The sequence below is a fragment of the Pinus tabuliformis genome, chromosome Q (genome assembly GCF_031772625.1).
Source record: "Pinus tabuliformis cultivar Carrire ecotype Pingquan chromosome Q, CPIR1, whole genome shotgun sequence".
Taxonomy (NCBI): domain Eukaryota; kingdom Viridiplantae; phylum Streptophyta; class Pinopsida; order Pinales; family Pinaceae; genus Pinus; species Pinus tabuliformis.
This window is the reverse complement of record NC_142296.1, coordinates 738,034,753-738,051,109: the sequence shown is the minus strand read 5'-3', so window position 1 is coordinate 738,051,109 and position 16,357 is coordinate 738,034,753. Positions and strand designations below refer to the sequence as shown.

Genomic DNA, 16,357 nt, shown 5'->3' with positions numbered 1-16,357 from the left:
TCTTCAACGTCTTCTTGTTAAGGGCCCTTTAGTCAATACACATCCAGAGAGTCCCATCCTTCTTCTTCATCAACACTACTGAAGAAGCAATAGATTGAAACTCAGTCTGATGTGTCCCAATGCCAATAACTCCCTGATGGCCCTCTCGATCTCGCCCTTATAGGCCTTGGAATGCCTATAGGGTGTAGTGATGATTGCTTGCACACCAAACTCTAGCTCTATAGTATGCTCGAATCCCTTGTCAGGTGGTTGTCTCGACAATATGTCTCCAAAGACTATCGAGTATCTATCCAGCACTGCCTGTATGTCTGGATGTGGTGGCACGGTCTTTCCCCCAGTCTCTGAAATCCTCAGCTCTAATGCCCATGTTGTGTCTCCATGCCTTAAATTGGCCTCCATCCTGTGGGTTGAAACCATCTGAAGGGGGTAGAAATGCATGCTCAGAAGAACCACCGGCTTGCCATCTGGTCATGCAAACTACATCACAAGTTGCTTCCAATCGGTGGTAACCCGACCAAGGGACAATTGGACACCCTGCTCCACATTGGTATCTGAAACATCTACCACGAAAAAATGGTTTGTCATCGTATAGTTCCCCATAGTCACTGTCAGAGCGGGAACATATCGAGTACACTACATAGTCCCGTCTCCTGATATTAGGACTGAAAACTCCTCAAACTCTACAGTGGTGATGCCCCTCCTCTGGACCATTTAAGTATCAATAAAATTGTGGGTGGCCCCACTATCTACTAAAACTGAGACACGCTGCCCTTGCACCGTACCTCTAATCCTCATGGTCAAGAATTTCGGAATCTCGCCCAAAGAATCTAGGAGTCCCCCGTCTGGTGCGAAAGATGCACCTCCCTACGGTGGTGGTGGTGGTGGTGGTCCCCTCCCTGCTGGATCCTTGCTGCCTCCTCCACCAAACTGCAACTCCCGATCATCCTCCTGATCATTTTCTGAGAAGACCTCAATGTAATGGGCCTTGCCCGCTGTGCACAGATGATTAGTGTGAAAATTCCTAGATCTAACAATCTCAGGAATCCTACTGCAACTGGCTGAATCTACTTCACCCAAATCGTAAATTACATTACAAACTTATTTAAGATTTCTTCTTGAAACATTGAAGTAAATTATTGAAGCAGCGTACACCAAATTAAATATGATTAGGAAACATAGAAATCGAGCAAGAAAATTCAAACACATAGGACCCCGTTATTTTTGGACAAATATCCTTGGAAAAATCCAACTTAGGAAAACCGGTGCAACAGTGAGGTTTTATTTTATTATGCAGTAGTGAAATATGGGTACATTTATGGATGCCCAACTAGCAATCCAAACAAGAAGAAAATCTGGTAGAGATATTCCCTAAAAACTCCAACACTCATGTTGTCTGCACTCGCTTTCCTGCACTTGCGCGTTCTTGCACTCACGCATTCCTACACTCGCACGTTCCTGCACTCACGCGTTCCTGCACTCGCGAGTTCTTGCACTGGGAATAACTCAGCCTCTTGCTACTGCCTCTCCGGATCTGGAAATCTTCCTCCGGATCACTGTCCTTGCCCCTCTACTGCAAAAGATCTCTTCGATTAGAATTTCCTCCTGAGAACTTCTCACTTCAGAAATTTGATCTCTTGATCTCTCGGTGTATTTTCCAAATGACCCTCAAGCCCCTTCTTATATCTTCCTGTTGGACAACCAATGGCCTAGATTAACTCCTAATCAAAGGCTCATATCATTTTGACTTGATCTCCGTCTTTATTTAGAAGATTCACCCACAATTAGATTAATGCCCATTAATATTTTAATTTTCCTAAGTTTAGACTGAGGAACTCCATTAAAAATATTAATTATTTTAATATAATCGTCTCTAGTTGGAATTTCCCAAAACGGTTTCTGGGTTCTTTGGAATGCATGTGCCCAAGCCTCCATGCAAAATTTGAGGCTTAGAGCACATCCGATGCTACCCCAAATTGACACTCCGTCTTGGCGAGGAATGTGCTTTAGCAATATACTGCTACTACATACTGCTTTGACTCTGAAGCATCGTTCTCTGCGCTGCTGATGTTTGACATGCTGTCCACCAACTACTGCGCTGCTGCTGCTACTTTACTGCTGCCTTGGACACTGCCACTGCCAATGCTACATTTGTACTACAACTCCCTCTCAAACGCTGCATCCGATATGCTGCTAGTACCACCACTGCTAACACTGCATCCGTACTGCAACTTAGTTGTTGAGAGAAGCAACTGAAAACACCCAAAACTGGATAAGTATCCTCTGGATACACCTCGGTGCTGAAAGCCTGACTGCTGCTAGTCCCACGCTGCTTTCTGAAGCCACTGTGTTGCTGAAGCTCTGCATTGTGCCTCCATGCATTGCTGCCTCTCTACTTTGTGCTGCTAACTACTGCATTTGTCGCTCCAACACTCCATGGCACCAACTGGAAACTCCTCCATCTTGCTACTACTGATCATAGGCTCCCGTAGCAAGGTGATGATCCAAGAGGTGGGCTCCTCAAGGATCCTGCCCATTTGTAGCTCTATCGAACTACAATTCTATATTAGCCCACCTCCCTCTTGGAGGTATCTTGGCTGGCATGGCTATCTTTGCGGCTGCAACCTTAGGATTGTGCTTCTCATCCTTGTCCTTTTTCTTCAAGGGACACTGGGATGCGTAGTGGCCCATCTTGCCACATCGAAAACATTTCACCTTGGAGACGTCCTTCTTTCGTCTATGGTGCCCCTGCTGCCCCTTCAATGCAAGGGTTGCGTTATCCCCCTTCTCTACTTTGGGCTTCGACCGTAATGCTGCTTCCGTCAAGTTTGACCTTGACCAGGTCTCTCCTCAGCTCTTCTTTTTTAGAGCTGCCCACATCTCATCCCAATTAGGCAATGCTGCTCTGCCCAGGATACTCTGGACAAAAACTTGCCACTCATCCGAGACAGAATTTAGGGTCAGTCTCACTAACTCCTAATCCTGAGGTGTATGTCTCGCAACTGACAACTCATCACGGGTCTCCTTCAGCTTCATGAGGAAGGGATCCACACGTTCTCCCTTTTGCATCTAGGCAGATCTCAATTTCTGTTCCAAGTACATCTTCCGCTGCTTAGAAGATCCCTGATATAATGTGGCCAAAGCATCCCACATCTCCTTAGCAGTTGTTGTGCTAGCAATGTGGCACACCACGTGATTCTCGACTCCATCCAGGATAATCCTCTTGGCCTTTTCCATTTCAGCTCTGTACTTCTTCAGTAGATCTGCATCTGCAGGGACAACTACCACACTATCAACATACGTGTGAAAATTCCTGAATCTAGCACATCAGAAACCCCTACTGCAATTACTGGTTTACAATATCCTACTTGCTCTTTACATTAACAAGTTATTTAATTGCATAAACATCGAAGTAAACACTATTGTAGCCTTCACAAATATACAGATCACGCATTTAAATAAATTGAGACAATAACACAAGGGGCACTGTTATTTTTGGACAATCGTCCACGGAAAAACCCAATTTGGGAAAATCGATGCAACATATAGAGGGTTTGTATTATTAAGCAGATTTCGTGAATACAACTAGGGTGCTAGAAATGGCTCACACAACAGAGAATATCCTCGGCAGTAGTACCTCTATCTGGAGACAGATATTCTGACAAATCAGCAATCGGATGATCAAACCCCACAGCGACTCCGACTGTTTCCTATGTTGGACAGCGAAAATTACTCCAAGCACTGCTCTAGAATTGTGTCACTCCTTCAAGATCTACATCACCCTCCTCTGCTCAGAATCTGCTGATCTGCTCCTAGTCTGCCCCATAGAATCTCCCAGCACTGCCGCTAAAGCCCTCTATGACTTCTGCGTCCTCTGGTTAGCCCTTCTTGGGCCTGCGTTGTCTCTCCTGGCAATGCATTGCCTCTCTGCTATGTATTCTTTGGCCCCCTACCGAACTACTCCTCACTGCAATTGATCACTTGCTAGATTTCCTCAACAAACCTCGCCCCAGAAAATCGAACTGACTGATCTTTCTTGGTGTATCTCCAACTGACCCTCAAGCCCCTTCTTATACTTTTCCTATTGACGATTCAACGACCGAGATTAAGTCCCTAATCAACAGCTAAGATTAGAACTGGCTTGATCCTCGTCACTTAGAACTTTCTCACCCATTTTATATTAATACACATTAATATTTTTATTTTCCGAAGTTTAGACTTAGGAACCCATTAAAAAATATTAATTATTTTAATATCTCTTCATCCGGGTGGAATTTCTCCAAACGATTTCTGGGTCTTGGAGATCTCATGTGCCTTAGCTTCTCCACCAAATTTTGTCGCTACAACACATCCAATGCTACCCAAAATCAACAATACATCTTGAGGGCATTCTCATCTAGAAGGAAGGACATTCTAGCCTTCCAGATGACGTAGTTGGAAGCTTCGTCCAACTTGTCCTGATCCCTCAAGCCATCGGTTGCCATATCCTCCGAAAACTGTCGAACAACTCCCTCTTTCTCCTTACTGCGTAGCTTCTATTCTGGCTTACGCACTCCTTGATGGAGCTGGTAAGTTCGCTGCTCTACTACTCATCAAATGAGAAATACTGATTTCCTCGGCAAGAAATCACTGAGGAAGTATTCCCTCACTATGCGATCTGCTTACTTCTTCCGACGGTTTTTCTGCCCAACACTCAGCTTGCAAAAAACTGTGTCCCTCTAGCTCTACATTGATGCTTTGCGTGGTTCCCTCTGCCTTGGAAAATTCTTGATTCGATAGTCTTACCTCTCTGTCAGCTCACTCATAGAGAAACACCCACGAAAATATAGCCCTACTAGCTAGAACTGCGCAATCCCTTAGGGGATTCAAACTGCTGCTTGCTGCAGCAAGTTGGCCGTTGCTTTAGTGCTAGATTTGCTCTTCCTGTTTCACATCAACAACTCCAATACCATGTGAAAATTCGTAGATCTAACAATCCCAGGAATCCTACTGCAACCAACTGAATTTACTTCACCTAGATCGTAAATTACAATTTACAATACAAACTTATTTCAGTTTTCTTCTTGAAACATTGAAGTAAATTACTGAAGCAGCCAACACCAAATTAAATATGATTCTGAAACATAGAAACTGAGCAAGGAAATACAAACACATAGGACATCGTTAGTTTTGGACAAATGTCCCCGAAAAAACCCAACTTGGGAAAATTGGTGCAGCAGTGAGGGTTTTATTTTATTATGCAGCAGTGAAATTTGAGTACATCTATGGATGTCGAACTGGCAATCCAAACAGCAAGAAAATTTGTCGAGATATTCCCTAAGCAACCCCGACACTCATGTTGCCTGCACTCACGTTCTTGCACTTGCGCGTTTCTACACTCCCCCGTTCCTGCACTTGCGAGTTCCTGCAATCTCGCATTCCTGCACTCACGAGTTCCGCACTCGCGAGTTTGTGCACTGGGAATAACTCAGCCTCTTGCTACTGCCTCTCCCGATATGGAAATCTTCCTCCAGATCACTGTCCCTGCCCCTCTATTGCAAAATATCTCTTCGATCAGAATTTCCTCCTGAGAACTTCTCACTTTAGAAATTCGATCTCTTGACCTCTCAGTGTATTTTCCAAATGACCCTCAAGCCCCTTCTTATATCTTCTTATTGGACAACCAACAACCTAGATTAAATCCTAATCAAAGGCTTAAATCATTTTGACTTGATCTCTATCTTTATTTAGAAGATTCACCCACAATTAGATTAATACCCATTAATATTTTAATTTTACTAAGTTTAGACTTAGAAACTCCATTAAAAATGTATTAACATTTCAATTTTCCTAAGTTTAGACTTAGAAACTCCATTAAAAATATTAATTATTTCAATATAATCGTCTCTATGTGGAATTTCCAAAAACGGTTTCTGGGTTCTTTGGGATTCATGTTCCCAAGCCTCCCTGCAAAATTTGAGGCTTAAAGCACATCCGATGCTACCCCAAATCAGCAATTAGGTGCCTAAGGCTCTTGGCATGTAAAACATAACTTCCTCCTCCTGAGGTCTCTCCTGGTCTCGTCATCCAACTGACCCCGCCTTTGGGTTGCTCTCTGTGCTGTGGATGCTCTAGTGTCACTTCCTTTGTGAGGGTGGGGATTGTGTGAAAGAAATGGAGCTCGGGTCTTGGGAATAGCTCCCTGCAAATTTTAAGTGCAAGAAACTATCTCTAGAAGAGTAGATGGTTTGCGTGACTTCACCAGTCCCTGCAATGGCTCTGTCAATTCCTCTACAAATGTGTATACTCTCCTCGCATTTGACAAATCAGGTACCATGACTGAGACCCTCAAAAGCTCCGAGTTATAATTCTTCGGATGTCTTGTTTGTCTAAGTTTGGTCAACTCCCTGAAGTGAGCCTCTGGATCCTTCCGATCAAAGCGCTCCACTACTCTCTGCATGAAGTCCTCATAGGAAGTCACGTTGGCATGCCCCTTAGTGGAGAAACCATGAAACCACCAATCGTGTGCCTCTCCCTCTAGTTTTAATGTGGCCATCTTGATGGCCTCTACCTCTATCATCCGGTTCAACTGGAAGTATGTGTCCAACTTCTCTACCCAAGCACATGCTGTGCATTTGGTGGTGCCATCATATGTAGGAAAATACATTTTCCCAATAGAACAGTGCAACTCATAGTTCTACGTGCCATAGCCCTTCCCCTTCTCGTTTTGTTTGAGCTTGCAAAAATCTCTAAAAGTTAGAGCCTCTCTGAAGTCTGCCCCCATGGACTGCCACTCCCGGAAATGCTCCCCCATCAACGATGGATCCTCTCCTCCACTAGTCTCACCTTGCACCAATGGTATAAAAGAGGGTAAAGTAGCTTGAGTTGGCTGCTGCGCAGTAGGTGAAAGGTGATCGAATTGTCGAGAGGCCCCTCTTGTCTCTCCAACTACAAACTCCCAATGAGTGCTCTGCTCCCGATTCTGTATTTTGATCTCGTCTAGCATTTCCTTCTGTCCTTTTGCCAAATCACTCAAAGCCTTCAAGAGACTATCGAAGGCCATCTACTCCCTACTCTTGGGCTCACCCATATCTTCTGCTACCACAGTCTTCCCACACTCCTCAGTGTATGGAGTAATCTCCAACTCCCTTTCCCTGCTCCGGTACCTCTGCCTCTTGTAAGTAATATTCTTTCAGTCCTCCTCACTCATAAAAACGTTTTCCCACAACTGAGCCAAAATCTAAGCTCTGATACCACTGTAATGTTCCAAACTTAAAAAAACAGTGATATGCAAAAACAAATACTATTTATACACAGAAAAATAAAACGATCAACAAATGGCCAATACACTTTAGAAATGAGAACCAACTGAGCCATTTTACTAATGAAATAGAGCAAGTACAATAGTATGGAAAATGCACCCGGGCTTGCTTGAGGGGCAAGCTTGAGAAACCCAGGTGATAAACAATAATCTCAATGTTGGAAAATGACTGATCCTCTAATGCTTTGTGCTGTCTCCTAGTAACTACGCTGTTGGTTGGAAAAGAACTGCAAGAAACCCCGTCTCCGGTGCTTAGAAATTGATGAAACTTCACCCCCAAGCTCCCTGGCCAAAACCCACAAAAACCCAGAAAGGGTTTGGCCTGAGTCCAACCTCCCAAATTTGGCCTCCTCTATGGCCTACGCCCTCCATATTGCTCCAAGAATACGACCTGCAAGAAGACCCACACAGTCCTCCTCCAGGCTCTGAAAATGAAGCAAACACCACTCCAAGTATTTCCTCCAACCTCCACAGTAAAGCTCAGCCTCAAAGACTGATACTCTACCCACCACATGATCACCAAGTGCTACCTCTGCGTTGGCCCAAGAAGTGCGAAAGTCACCCTGCAAAGCAATATGCTCCACCAACTCCCAAACTCTCCCAAATGTCAATAATCCTCCTTTGCCTCCTGTTCGAAAAATCTCTCACGCAAACTCCACTGCAAGACACAACAAGCAAACTCGGCCTCCTCTTCACTGTGTCCTCCAATAATACGCACCACCTGGAAATGAATGCCATTGATGGAAATCACAATGAGATCCTCCTCCTGAAGAAGTGAAGAAAACCTTCCTAGGGTGGCACTCGAATTCCCCCGGAGAAAGGGTTAGCTTTTCACTTGAAGAACTCGTGCTAAACAGCAAGTGACTCGGCTAAGCAGCTCGAGCAACCAAAGAGAAATCGATATACCAAAAAGGATGATTGAGATGAGGAGAGATGCCTTCCTTATATAGATTTTGTGGAGCACTTTCCCCCCTATTCTTCCTCCATCGTGGGCCCTCACATAACCACCTCTATGCAAATTGAACTAGGGAGTGCGTATTTCCCTAGTGAGGGTGGCCCCCATGTGTAACTTAACCCAACACTAATAACTTTTCCTATGTCTAATCTCCTAATAAAATCGAATGGGGTCCACTAGCTCCAAAATATGCCCCATAATACAAAAATTAATCTTGTTCCAAAATAATTTAGGAAGGGACATGACATCCATTGTGTTTGCAGTAGATAGAGCAGCAGAGGCAGGATGAGGAGCTGGATGATCTTCCCACCACTAGTGGTCAAACTAGCAGGGAAGTTTGTCAGACATTGAGGGATGCAAAGGAGTTCATTGGAGATCCTAGGACGAACAAGGGAGAACACAGACAACCAGACAGGTACTAGGCATTGGTGGCATAGGTTGTTGAACCTTCCAGCTATCAGGAGGCCGCACAACATCAGGTGTGGATAGATGCCATGGTAGAAGAGTACAACTCTATCATGACAAATGATGTTTGGGAGGTAGTGTGGAGGCCTGTGGACAGGTCAATTGTGGGCTTTTGATGGATCTATAAGATCAAGTACGCTGTAGATGGTAGCATGGAGAAGTACAAGGCTAGGTTCATGGTAAAGGGGTATGCACATAAGGAAGGCGTAGATTATGAGGAGACCTTCACCTTAGTTGCCAAATATACTTTTTTCTAGTCGGTTATATCTCTAACAGCACAGATGGGATGGCAGATTTTCCAGATGGACGTCAAGACAACATTCTTGATAGAGGAGGAGGTATACATTGAACAACCAAAGGGCTTCGAGACACATGAGAGGGGCACACATGTGTGCAGACCGAAGAAAGCTCTATGCGGGCTCAAACAGGTTGGATTGACAACTACTTTCAACAATTGGGATTTGTCAAGAGTGATGCAGATCCCAACCTTTACTATCTCATGGTAGAGGGTGAGCCGCTCATCCTAGTATTGTATGTGGATGACCTCTTTATGCCTGGGTCATCAAGGCTCCTAAAGGACTGCAAGAGGAACCTAGCAGTAGAGTTTGACATGAAGGATTTGGGTTCAATGCATTACTTCCTAGGCTTGGAAGTATGGCAGAAGGAAAGGGAGGTCTTCCTTGGGCAAGGGAGATATGCTATAGAGCTTCTTAAGAGGTTCAAAATGTAGGACTGTAGACCTATGTCTACACCTATGATTACAAACTAGAGGAATATCAATGCATCAGAGGATGAGGAAGTTGACCCAACCTTGTATAGACAGCTTATCAGTTTCCTCATGTATTTGGTCAATACTAGGCCAAATATTTGCCTCGTAGTCAACACTCTCAGTGAGTTCATGGTGGTACTAAAGAGAGTGCATTGGACAACAACGAGGCACATTCTCATGTATTTGCGCGGTACGATCGAGTATGGATTGAGATATACTCGAGGTGATGGTGTTAGACTGTGTGGATTCACAAATGCAGATTGGGCAAGCAATTTAGTGGACAGAAAGAGCACATCAGGGTGCTGCTTCAGTGTCAGATCAAAAGTTGTATCCTGGTGTAGCGTGAAGCAGAAGTCAGTGGCTTTGAGCTCTACAGAAGCAAGGTATATGGCAACTAGTACAGCGACTTGTGAAGCTACATGGCATCGGAAGCTACTAGTAAGCTTGCTCGGTCAGAAGTTGGTGGCGACTAGTATCTACTATGATAATTAGAGTTGCATTAGGCTTTATGAAATTCCAGTGTTTCATGATAGGTCAGAACACATAGACATTTGATACCACTTCCTCAGAGATTGTGTGCAACGTGGAGCAGTCTAGTTACAACATGTTCCCATGGAAGGGCAGGTTGCAGATATACTCAGGAAAGCTCTAGGGAGAGCTAAGTTCGTCTATTTTAGAGAACAAATGGGTATAGTCAGTAGCAGGAGCATCAGTGTCAGAGGGCACAATCACATTTTGAGATCAGTTACTAGAGGGGCGCAGAGAGAGATACAACGCAAACAATTTCTCAATAGACAGTGCAGATACTATTTGCAGTCAGTGACTCAGAAGACAGTTGCAGAGCTAGTGCAGGAACACAGTGGATTCGTAAATCAGTTCTCACTTGCAGTAGTTGCAGTGGCAACAACGTGAGATTAGGTGCAATGCAAAGCAGAGTTGGCAATAGTGTAGGATGGCACAGTGCAGTCTCAGCAGCAGTGCAAATGTAGGATGGTTCAACTATAGGGTTAGCAGATGAATCATAGTATGTGTAGTGGCTTGATGGTTAGTGATAGGATGTTATAGATGTCAGACATCAGTAGCATGAGGGAAGATGTTATGGGAGAGAACACCTTCCTTGCTAAGAGGGAGTGTTAGTTTTTCTACCATCGGAGATATGTTCTAGTCTCAATTTGTGTCTAAGATACTAAGGAACACAAGATCTTCAAAACCTAGAAAAGGTTTCACGAGATAAGCTTGTGAAACACCTTAATTAAAAAAATTATCCGTCATTTAAATTTTTTCCTAAGTCTAACTTAGGAAAACTGGTTAATTAATAGCAATTAATTAAGGAAAGGTGAGAAAGCTTTAGAAACTCACACAGATTGAGTTTGAGATGATCTTTAGCCGTTGATAACGATTTAATCATGGTCGTCGGTTCCAACGAGAGATTATAAGAGAAGACTGATGGGGATGAAGAAGACACAATTGAGCAGCGGTAGTGAGAAAACTCACACAGATTGAGTTTGAGATGATCTTTAGCCGTTGATAACGATTTAATCATGGTCGTCGGTGATCCAGCGAGAGATTATAAGAGAAGGTTGATGGGGATGAAGCAGACAATTGAGCAGCGGTAGTGAGAAAACTCACGCAGATTGAGTTTGAGATGATCTTTAGCCGTTGATAACGATTTAATCATGGCTGTCGGTGATCCAACGAGAGATTATAAGAGAAGGCTGATGGGGATGAAGAAGACACAGTTGAGCAGCGGTAGTGAGACATAGGGAGAGTGAATTCCTTGGAAAATCGATCTATCCTAGTTGCAGAAATCGGGCAAGGAAGAGGAGTTCGAGCCATAATGAAAGTAGGAGGGAGATTGATGGAGCAACAGTAGAATATTCTAGTTGCAGAGTTGGGAGGCCAAAATATTTCGGTAGGAAGGTCGAATAGCCAGAAACCTAGTGCGAATTACCAGAAGAGGATTTGCAGTGTTGTCGGAGGTCAAATCAAGCTTCAGAAGGCCAAGCGAATTTCTTCCAGTAGCAGAGGGAGGTAAGACAACTCACTACGATTTTCCAGTAGCAGGCCGTATGATTTTCCTAGGCTAACCAATGCGAATTCTTGGGGGCTGACTTTTTAAATGGGGTTCGAGTAGGTCAGAGGGAGGGCAAGATAATTTGTAGAAGGTAGAAACTTTCTCCAAAATATTTGGTCAGATTATTTTGTTGGAGGATTGCCAAATTGACATCCAGTTATTGTACTTAGAATGTTTACGACTGCATAATAAAAATAAATCCTCATCTGCTGCACCGGTTTTCCCTTCATGGTTTTTCCGGGGACTATTGTCCAAAAATATTGGTGTTTGTGTGTGCATCTAATTTTCTTAGTGCCGGTTTATTTTCTGCGGTGTAATTTTATTGTGAAGAACTGCAGTGTGATTTATTCGTTATTTGCTGTAGCAAATAAACTGCATAATTAATCAGTTAAAAGAATAAATTTCCAGTTGCTGCAATTTGAAGGAATTTTTACAAGATTTACAAAGAATTCATGAAAATCACTTGGATTGATCCAAAAGACCCACTTTGCTAACCTCTAACACTGTATTCTCTCTTACGTGCACTTTTAGGAAGGCTTCGTCCACAATATTGTGCATATCAGATTGTAGTTGAGTTGTTGCTCGAGAGCCCTTAGAGTTTGCTCTTGTCAGCCTCATATTGGTAAAGTCTACCTTTAGGCACCTGAGTTTGAAGATCACTTGATTTTCCAATGCCTTGTGGACTATGAGATTAGGGGAACATATTATTCTTTGTTAGGGAGTCCCATGGTTCCTTGAAGACATTTACTTAGTAGAAAGACTAAAGATTTATGGCTTTATTTCTTCACAATATGTTCCCCTTGCAATGGGACTTGGTATACACTTAGTATCCTATCTTCTTGCATTACCTTCTCCGGGTTGATTACCTCTTGCTTTGAGCGTATAGTCAGTGCTAGAAGAATGGGATGCCAGGGTGCAACCACCCTCCCTCCCAAGAGTTTTTTGTCCGACAACCCATGAAGATAGAACATAGATAGAGGATAGAGATTTGAGGAGTCAATGACCCTAGTAATCAAGAATGTCACTTAAATTTTTAACATTACCATTAATTGTTTCAGAATGTTTGAGAGGGGTTCCAACCTCATTGAAGTTCATATGAAGAAAGTAGAATTTTATATCCCATTCAGGATTCTGTAGACTTGACAGTTTTCAGGATTGGTAAGATTATAGCATTTCCACTAGATTGTACAATGAGGAATTTGCATGGGATGAATTGTGATTGTTGGGATTTTACCATTATTATTTTTATCTTTTATAATTTTAAAGATGGGGACGCCTATGCTAGGGACCACGATGCACCCCCATCCCCTTTATATTAGATTGAATTCTTATTTTAAATTGATTTCTTTAGAGAATTGCTTGAAGTTTTATGCTTGGTTCCCTTTTTACTATTTAGTGTTCGATTTTAAAATTTTAGTCTCCTTTAATTTTATGCTTTTATTTTGGCATTCTATCATGAACTTTTCTACTTTTGTACTTATTTATAGTCCAGGCCATCTCTGCTTTATTTCTTGCTGTCTCATTCTATTAAATTGAAGTACTTTGTGGAAATGGTAAACATGTGCAGAATTCAGGTGTGGTCGCAGATGTGACAACTTATAATATATTATTGAAGATATGCTGCATTGCAAAAAGAGTTGATTTAGCAGTGCATTTTTACAAAGAAATGCTATGCAGATCAGCAGAAGGGGATTTCAAAATGGATGTTATTAGTTACAACACGATAATCCAGGTAGTTGATGGACCTCTTGTCTCTACTGGATTGACTACTTGTTGCAATGTGATACAATTACCATCTCCAACTTCTTTTCTTTTCTTTTTATTCCTTGTCCTGGATTGCTCTACTTTTAAAGACAACGAGAGGAGATTTTAAAGAGCAAATGGAATGACGGCACAAAAACAGTTATGAACGCTTGAAAGATGATTTTCAAATTGAACAATGAATTCATTTTTGTCTTTTGGTTGTTTCTTTTAGGTATTTGGGGAGGCAAAAATGTGGGCAATGGCCATGGAGGTTAAAAAAGATATGATAGCTGCTGGGGTTGCACCGGACATAGTCACCTGGACATCATTGATAGGTGCTTATGGAAATGCAGGATTACTGGAGAAGGCTATTCAGGTTTTTGATGAAATGGTTTTGTCTGGCTGTGAGCCTAATACACAGTGCTGCAATACTCTTCTCCAGGCTTGTGTTGAGTTTTGTCATTATGGTCGAGCTTTCCGCTTCTTTAAAACTTGGAAAGAAAAAGGGTTCTATGAGGCAAGTGCAGAAAGACAAAAGGAATGTGTAGCTGAAGCTGAAAAGGATATCTCCTTGGATGCTACAACATTAAATGGTAAATATTTGAGCCATAATAATCAGACATCTATTCCTGTTGTTCATACACAACCTTCCAAGATGTCTAAATTCAAACCTACAGTTGTTACTTACAACATTCTCATGAGGGCATGCGGGTCTGCTCCTTATTTTGCAAAGTCTTTGATGGAAGAAATGAAAATGAATGGCATTTGGCCAGATCATATTACCTGGTCCATTCTCATTAAAACATATGGAAATGTGGGTGATCTACAAGGAGTTTTGCAGGTAATCACCTCTTCATTCACGACTTGATGCGGGAATGACTTTAATAGCTTTGTCTAAAATTATCTTTGTACTAGATCTTCTCAGTGATTGAATTGTATCTGATTTATTTCATTCATACAATGAAATCAAAATCTTAAACTCCAAAATATTAAAATTTGTTTTATATTTTCTATCTCTCATGCTAAGGCAGTCATGTGAGGAAGTGATATCCAATTCAGGTCCCAATTGAATTGTGAAGTTAATAATCAGTGCCTTCATCTGTAATTGATAAGCAATGAATGCGGGCTAAGATGCTACAAAATAATTTAAGAGGGGGTGTTGCAGGCCATTGAGAACTGATGAATTGCTGAGCTGTAGGTTCCCTTTTCATGACAAGGAAATGAAACAGAAAGAAACTTTGGGAAGCAAGTACAATAACATAGTTAAAAATAGGAGTTGCTGACTGCTCAAAGCAACAGTTAGAATAAGATCTATTTCAGGAAGCAACTTCCTTCAGCAACATTCTTACTTGATCTCTGATTTAACACTAGCTTGAATGGCAATTTTGATATGTTTGAGGTTGGAATTCTAGTGTAGCTAGGACTAGAATAATTTTTCATAATTGATAACTACTACTTAATGATGCAATCAATTCTTTCTTTACACTTCAATCATCAAGTAGCTATACATGAAAAACTTCAACGATTCACTTCTTCAATAAGAGCAATAAATAGAGATCACAATAAACAATGAACAGTAGACAAGAGACCAAGAATTACGGTCACAGCCAGGGCAAAACCCACAAGGGGAAAACCCAACCAAATTTCTTTCCTTATGAGAGGGATATTCTGTCCATCAACAGTACATCAAGAATATGCCAATAAAACCAAAATCTGTCCTCAGAATGTTACAGTCAAAGTCGGTCAACAGAGGAAATCAACTTTTGATCACTGAAATAAGTCTGCACAGTGAGGCTGAATTTCGGCCGAGAGGCTAATTGTAATAATACTAAGTAGGAATTTGAGTGATATTAAGCAAATAAATAGTGCAGCAACATATAAAAATAAAAACACATATTAGACATCCATGAAAACGCTGCCAATCAGGGACTGCTGAGTCATATTATTAAAAATCAGAGGGCTAGATACAATATGAAATGGAATGGTGCACCTGGGATTGTCCTAATGAACAAGCAAGACCAACCCCAGGTGGTAAAATAGCTGAGTTGAATGCTGCCCAGCTGCTGCACCACTTTGCACTGCGCTGCCCTAGTAAATCGCTACCTTGCTGAACTTCAATCTGCTGGAATGTGCCAAAAAACTGCCCAGAAAATTATATCTTTTTAGCCACAAATTCCTTGGACAAAACCCAAAAAAATCCAGAAGAGAATTTCGCTGGTTTTGACTTTGGATTTTCGGCCTCCTTGGAGCCTCTCCCCGGCGTCTGCTGCCAAATTCGACTTGCAAGAAACAACGTGTAAATCCCTTTGAAAACACCTCTGAAACGCTGGTGTTACCTGTGCTATCCAACTCCTTGCTCTTGGATGGCTCTTGGACAAGATTAACTGCTCTCCCAAACCCCACGAAATTGCTGCTACAAGCCTCTGCGCAATTCCTCTGCCCAGAAATTCGTACAACTGATGCACTGGTCTAGTTGGCTGCAGATCCCAGTGAAAATGTCCTCAACAAGCAGCCTCCTTAGCTCCCGAAACTCCTAGCAAGAAATGAACCTCCTTGCTGGCTTCCAACTCGTCCTGCGTGTTTTTGGCTGCCCAGGAAATACGCAGTTCCCTTTCTGCACTGTTGGCTGAAGTGTGTAACTGTGTTGAACTCCCTGAAATTCCTGTGGAATGGCATCCCTAGGGCGAGCACGGATGATCCCCCGAAGAAGAGGTTGATCGTGGTTAAACAACCGGTAGACTCGCTAAGCAGCAGAGTGTACAAAAGAGTGTTTGTTTGCAAATGTTCAAGATGAAAACAAAATGAGAGTTGATCTCTCTTTATAACTCCTTGGGCTCCTTTAGCCTCATGTGGGCCCCTCTATCCACCCATTCGATTTTCCCTCCAAGCATATCAAATGGCTAATTCGAACTCCTATGTGGGTGGTCCCCACATTCCACTAACAGCTAAATAAAGTCTATTTGGCCCCTAAGTCCCTAAGTTGAAAACGTGGGGCCCTCTTCCTTAGTAAAAAATGTGCAAAATTGTGTAGCAACACCCTGTTACTAATGTGTT

At 42.4% G+C, this 16,357-nt stretch overlaps 1 protein-coding gene across 3 annotated transcripts in view; it reads left to right on the top strand.

The window, feature by feature from the left end:
* Nucleotides 1–16,357, top strand: part of LOC149221650 (Tetratricopeptide repeat (TPR)-like superfamily protein) — a 479,698-nt gene that overhangs the window by 171,319 nt on the left and 292,022 nt on the right. For 2 of the 3 annotated variants that reach the window (XR_016249380.1, XM_089385167.1), the window contains exons 5-6: nucleotides 13,128–13,292; nucleotides 13,536–14,144. Coding sequence is in view for 2 of the 3 variants with exons in the window: in XM_089385167.1 (XP_089241293.1) it covers nucleotides 13,128–13,292; nucleotides 13,536–14,144 (774 nt within the window). In the remaining variant the exon portion in view is untranslated. The remainder of the gene's footprint in view (nucleotides 1–13,127; nucleotides 13,293–13,535; nucleotides 14,145–16,357) is intronic. The other variant, XM_089385168.1, reaches the window with a different exon arrangement.